General features: G+C 63.0%; 1 protein-coding gene and 1 long non-coding RNA gene across 4 annotated transcripts in view; both read left to right on the forward strand.

The window, feature by feature from the left end:
• Nucleotides 1-98: 98 nt before the first annotated feature.
• The window catches only part of XRCC3 (X-ray repair cross complementing 3), an 11,319-nt gene continuing 5,703 nt past the window's right edge, over nt 99-5,714 (forward strand). For 2 of the 3 annotated variants that reach the window (XR_002776867.1, XM_023522350.1), the window contains exons 1-3: nt 99-1,074; nt 1,414-1,626; nt 5,136-5,290. Coding sequence is in view for 2 of the 3 variants with exons in the window: in XM_023522350.1 (XP_023378118.1) it covers nt 921-1,074; nt 1,414-1,626; nt 5,136-5,290 (522 nt within the window). In the remaining variant the exon portion in view is untranslated. The remainder of the gene's footprint in view (nt 1,075-1,413; nt 1,627-5,135; nt 5,291-5,714) is intronic. The other variant, XM_023522351.1, reaches the window with a different exon arrangement.
• LOC111730936 overlaps nt 5,301-5,714 on the forward strand; it is a 1,998-nt gene continuing 1,584 nt past the window's right edge. The window contains exon 1 of the long non-coding RNA XR_002776869.1: nt 5,301-5,706. This is a non-coding gene — a long non-coding RNA (uncharacterized LOC111730936). The remainder of the gene's footprint in view (nt 5,707-5,714) is intronic.

A 5,714-nucleotide genomic window follows, 5' to 3' on the forward strand; every position in this document is an offset into this window, starting at 1 on the left:
TTTCCTGAAGCCTCAAAGGGAGGGACAGCTCGCCCATTCCGTGTGCTGGCGCATCCACCTGCAGGGGCCGGGCCCCCGCACAGCCTGCGTCCTGCGTCACCTCCCGCCTCCCCGTGCCGGGGCCGGGGCCGCAGCATGCGGTGACGTCCTGCGCGGGCAGCGTCTCCCGCGTCCTGGGCTGTCGTTTCCTCGAAGGGCGTCAGGAGTCCCGTCTCCCCTCCCAGCCAGTCTGAGCGCGTTTGTCTTTTAACTGACGCATTCGGGGCGTAGGTATTTCCGGAAAGTCCCGATAAATTGGGCTGGCCGGATGTAGCTTTCGCATACTTCTTATTCTGTTAGTTGGAAAGTAATGCATTTATACAAGTCCCAAGTTAATTTGGTCACCCAAATTACCACACTGCCCTCCAGATGCATGACCTCCAACCCTCCCCACGCAGCCGGTGCCCATGGCACTCCCACGCTCACGCGTTCCCTGCTCCGGTGCCCATCCGGCTGTCCCATCGTCCAGCCCCTCGTCCTCGTCACCCCACCGTCCCCGCCATCGGCTGTCTCATACGTGGCTGGACGTGTTTGGACGCCGGTGCAGCTTTCCTTCCTGCTTCCTCGTGAGCGGACCCCACTCGCCCCTCCCTACCTGCCCCCCACCCAGGCTCGGCCTCTAGCCATGCATCATGCACAGGCCCTTCCCGAGAGGTGGCCCTGGGTGGCAGCCATCACTCGTCCCGGGGAGAGACCCATCTGCACGTCTGGCCCCCCAGGTCCCGTCTGTCCCTCCTTGACCTGTTGTCACCACACCCTGCTCAGGGGTTCAAGCACAGACAGGTCGGGCCCCTGCCCACCGGGTCCCTAGAACTGGAGGACAGTGGCCCTCTGTCACTGTCTCGATGTCCTGTGTTACTGTCGTCTGACCTTGCCCTGTGATGTGTGTGATTTCAGCCAAACTGAACTCTGTGAAGGAGGTTTTGCATTTTTCTGGACCAGATTTGCAGAGACTGACCGGCCTCTCTGGCCCCGACGTGCAGCACTTGCTGAGAGCGGCATCCTCACACCTGCGGGGCAGCGGCGCACTCACAGGTGGGCAGGTGGGCGAGGACGGGCCTGCTCTGCCGACGCCCTGGGCCTCAGCGGGAGCCCTGCCCGGTCGCTGCTCCTCGTCCAGGCTGGGGCCATGCGCAGAGGGCAGCGGGGAGGAACCGCGGGCCGTGGTGGCGGGATCAGGACACACAGGGGCCACGGGGGCCACCAGGCCCTCGCTCTGTGGGTGGTGTCTGGGCCATGTTCCCAGAGGAGGGGACAAGGCCGAGGGACACAGGAAGCAGGGTCAGCTGGCAGTCAGACAGCACCCTGCAGCTGGGAGGGGCCTTGGCCGTGGCCTTCGGGAACGGCCCACCCTGACGGCCCCGCCCTCCGCAGCACTCGACCTGCTGAAGCAGCAGGAGAGGTTCCCCACGCAGCACCGGCGCCTGAGCCTGGGCTGCCCCGTGCTGGACGGGCTCCTCGGCGGCGGCCTGCCCCTGGACGGCATCACCGAGCTGGCCGGCTGCAGCTCGGCCGGGAAGACCCAGCTGGCGCTGCAGCTCTGCCTGGCCGTGCAGTTCCCACAGCGGCACGGAGGCCTGGAGGCCGGTGAGTGGACGCCCCCCTTCGGCGGACGGTGGGGGTCGGCTCTGTCCTGGCCCCCTCCATGGGGCCAGACCTGAGGGCCTTACAGACCACTCGCGTCCCTCCTGTCACTTTGCAATTCCTCCGCTGGGGGCTGGGGGGGGCATGTGCAGCCGCCCTCAGCAGGAGTGCCCGGCAGCCAGGCCCCCGCCCACCCGAGCACCAAGTGCCCACGCCCCAGCCCGCAGGCCGCTCAGATCTGGCCTCTCCCGCGGTGAGGGGGCGAGCAGGGCGAGGCTGGGGCGGCGGAGGCTGCGGAGGCTGCGTGCAGGCGCCCCGCCTGGCGCTACGTGTCCGCGACCTGAGCACCCGCCACGCCCAGCATCAGGAAGTTTGCGAGGCTGCCTGTGAAGAGTTCAAACTGCCCCCGGAATGCGTGCTCAGTGGGGCGATCGGCCGCTTCCCGCAGCACCCGGCTCGTCCAGCAGCAGGCTGCCCTGTGCCCACGGTCCCCCGGACTCTGAGTGGCAGGACCGTTCACGTCTCCGCTGCCGGGACCTGTGAGCTGGTCTGTCACCTCACCGCCCAGATGGGGTGCTGGGGCCACATCTGGCACCTGTGCCAGGCCCTGCAAGGGTTGGGGACAGACCTGGGCCCCCACCTTCCAAGGCCAAGCCGCCCCCTCACCGTGCTGTGTGTCGCTGTCTGTCATCTGTCGCTGTCTAGCTGGGACCCGGCCAGGTTTGGAATCCTGCCTGCCTCTGTTTGAGCGCCGTGAGCCCCACGAAACTGCGACAGGCGCCTGGAGGGCATGCTGGCCCTTTGGGCTCAGTGCCAGCGTCTCCTGACCAGGTGCAGGGGAGGCTCATGCTAGAGGCAAGCGCTTGTGTGTCACCTCCTGTCCTGTCTCTGGGTGAGGGTGCAGCCCAGGAGGGCCTGGGGCAGGCACCCAGCATTCTCTGCAGCGTCATCTGAGACTATGCAATGCCAGGTAGACGGGCTTAGCGTTGAAAGCGGGGGTGGTCATCAGCTCACCCTCCACAGAGCTGCTTGAAAATGGGGGGGAGCCACCTCACTCCCCCGCATCCAGGCTGCCTGAGGCTGGATCGGCTCTTTGCTGTGACTCACACTGGGCTCCTGCCCGTTTGCCTTCTCGGGGGCAGCCAGAGTGGCCGGGGACTGCGCCGAGAGGGGTCAGGGCAGAGCAGGGGGCAGGTGGGGACATCCGTTGGATCCCAGGAGAAGAACCAGCAGGACAGGCCACTGCTGGAAGGTTGGCTGGTGTCCATTTCCAGGGACACAGCCCTCAGGAGAGAAGAGACGCAGACGTGACCACCACAGTGGCAGGTGGAAAAACGGAGACAGCTGGACGGGACGTCTCCACCGGGCCAGGCCCCACGGCGACGGCGGCGCGTTCAATGGGGGAGAACGTGATCACCCCACGGTCCAGGACAGAGGGCACCGGCATGTGCGCGGTCCCCGAGTTGGCGGGCGGGGTGGGCTGTGAGGAGGCCCGAGCAGAGGGCGGCCGGCGGTGGGGAGGGGCCCCCCGTTTCCCTGCACGCTGGGTCCACAGTAACGCGAGCCTCTTTGCCGTTCTTCCCAGAAGCTGGGCTTTCAGATTTGGTTTGGGGGCGTCATTTCTCAGGGAGACATGCACACTGCACCCCACTGAACGCGCCGAAGTTCTGTGGAAACAATTGGAGCCACAGAGGCCCACGGCGCCGACACGGTCTGGGCGCCCTGGCTCCGCGTGTCCCGCCCCGGCTGTGCGTGCCTGAGGCGGTGAGGGCGCAGGAAGGTCGGCTGTGGCCCCGGTGTCCTGGCGAAACACAGCCAGGTCACCAGCCTTTTCCCTTCATTTTTTTCATAATTGGGACGTGACTCACGTACCATAAAATCCACTCTTAAAATGCAGACGTCACTTTTTAGTGTCTTCACAAAGTTGTGCCTCCATCACTACTGCCTAATTCTAGAATGTTTCATTACCCCAAAAGGAGACACCCTGTGCCCCGTAGTGTCACCACGGCCCTGTCCGGCCCCAGCCCCTGGCAGCCACCTGCGCCGTCTCTGGATTCGTCTGTGCTGTTTCACGTGAATGGGGTCACACACCTGGGGCCTTGTCTGGCTGCTTTCGCTCAGTGTCACGTGTCCGCGCCTCCTTCCCTTTTGTGGCTGAGTGACATTCTGCTGTGTCCACTGCGGTCTGTTTATATCCGTCCACTCGTAGCCTTCGGGCTGCCGGCTCCCTCCGGCCTTCGTGACCGGCTGCTGTCGTGGGTGAGCCTGGACGTCTGGCCTCGTTCCCGCCGGAGCGGGAGCCTCGGGCCGGCATTGCTGCGTCAGCTGGTCACGCTGTGTTTACCTTTCTGAGGACCTGCCAGGCTGTTTGGAGCAGCAGCCGCACCATTCCACGTTCCCACCGGCAGAGTTCCAGTTTCTCCTCGTCCTCGCCGACGCCTGCCCGTCTGTCCTTGATGTCACCTCGTGGGTGTGCACAGGTCTCGCTGTGGTTCAATTTCCTTTCCCCTAATTAACGACATTGAGCATCGTTTCACGAGCTTGTCAATCGCTGCGTCTCTTTGGAGAAATGTCTATTCAGAGCTTTCGCTCATTTTAAAGTTCGGATTATTGTCCTCCTGCGGTTGGGTTTTAAGAGTTCTTTATATGCTCCGGATACTAGAATCTTATCAGGTATATGATTGGCGGTATTTTCTTGCAGTAGATTGTCTTCTCATTTTCTTGATGGTGTCCTCTTTGAAACACACAAAAAATTTCATTTGGATGAAATCCAGTTTAGTTTTCCTGGCTTGTGCTTTCGGTGTCATATCTAAGAATCCCTTGCCTGACGGAGGTCACAGAGATCTGCCCCTGTATTGTCGTCCCGGAGTTCTACTGTTCTGGCTCTCACCTGTGATCTGTTTGGACGCAGATTTTGTGGGTGGTGTTACGTAGGCATCTAACTGCTTTCTCTTGCATGTGGATGCCCAGCTGTCCCAGCACCATTTGTTAAAGAGACTGTTCTTCCCCCGCTGAATTGTCCTTTGTTGAAATCAGTTGCCATCAACACTAGGGCTTACTTCGGGCGGCCCTGTGTTCTTAGTTGCTGGACCCAGGCCCCGGCCGGCGTGCTGCCTCATTTGTGCAGGCTTCTGGTGACGTGTTGCTCATTATCTAGTTAAGTTTGGCTGCTTTTCCGATCGCAGCCAGGACAGTTATGACCACGTAGGCCGGGATCACAGGAGGAGCCTTGAGAGTGGAATTCAGGAGGCGTCTGCCCGGTGGAGCCTCCGCGGCACATCCCAGGGTCTGTGGAGGGGGTGCTTCCAAAAGCTCGCACTCCCCACAATGCCACTCTTCCACTCGAGATGGCCCAGGGGCCGACCTGCAGGGTGACGTCCTGTCAGCGGGGTGGCTGGGGTGGGAGACCATGTCTGGCCTCCCTCCCTGGCTGCGGGGGCCGCGTGTGGGAGGGGGAGGCAGCCACGGGCCGTTCCCGGTTCCCGGCGTGCTCACCGGCTCTGTGTTCCCAGGGGCCGTGTACATCTGCACGGAGGACGCCTTCCCCAGCCAGCGTCTGCAGCAGCTCATCGCCCAGCAGCAGCGCCTGCGGGCAGACGTCCCGGGAGAGGTGGTCAGGAAGATCAAGTTCAGCAACCAGATCTTCATCAAGCACGCGGCCGACGTGGTGAGTGTCCTGCCCGGTCAGACGCCAGTGCCGGTCTGCCCCACCTTCAGGTACAGACGCGCTACCTGACGCTCAGGTTGAGCTGGGCTCCCCGTGTGTTTCCCGTCAACCCTACCCACGAGGAGTGGGGAAGGGACCAGCCCGTCCCCTTGAAAAGGCTGAAGTGGGCCACCCTGAGGTGACCACTGCTCAGAGGACAGGACCCGCCCCAGGCAAGAGAAGTCTGTGTTGGGTTTGACCTCTGCCTCTGATGGAGGGTGCTCCACCTGGCAAGGGCCTACTGGGCACCCAGATCGCTGACCACTGCCTGGCTGGGCCGCTGGAGTGACACCACATCTGGAAGTCACCAAGTCGAGTGTTCCATCCCCATGGGGACAGACCAGAGGGGCTGCTGGGGAGCTGGACCAGCCAGATGGGTGGGGAA

The sequence above is a fragment of the Pteropus vampyrus genome, unplaced genomic scaffold (genome assembly GCF_000151845.1).
Source record: "Pteropus vampyrus isolate Shadow unplaced genomic scaffold, Pvam_2.0 Scaffold341, whole genome shotgun sequence".
Lineage (NCBI taxonomy): Eukaryota > Metazoa > Chordata > Mammalia > Chiroptera > Pteropodidae > Pteropus > Pteropus vampyrus.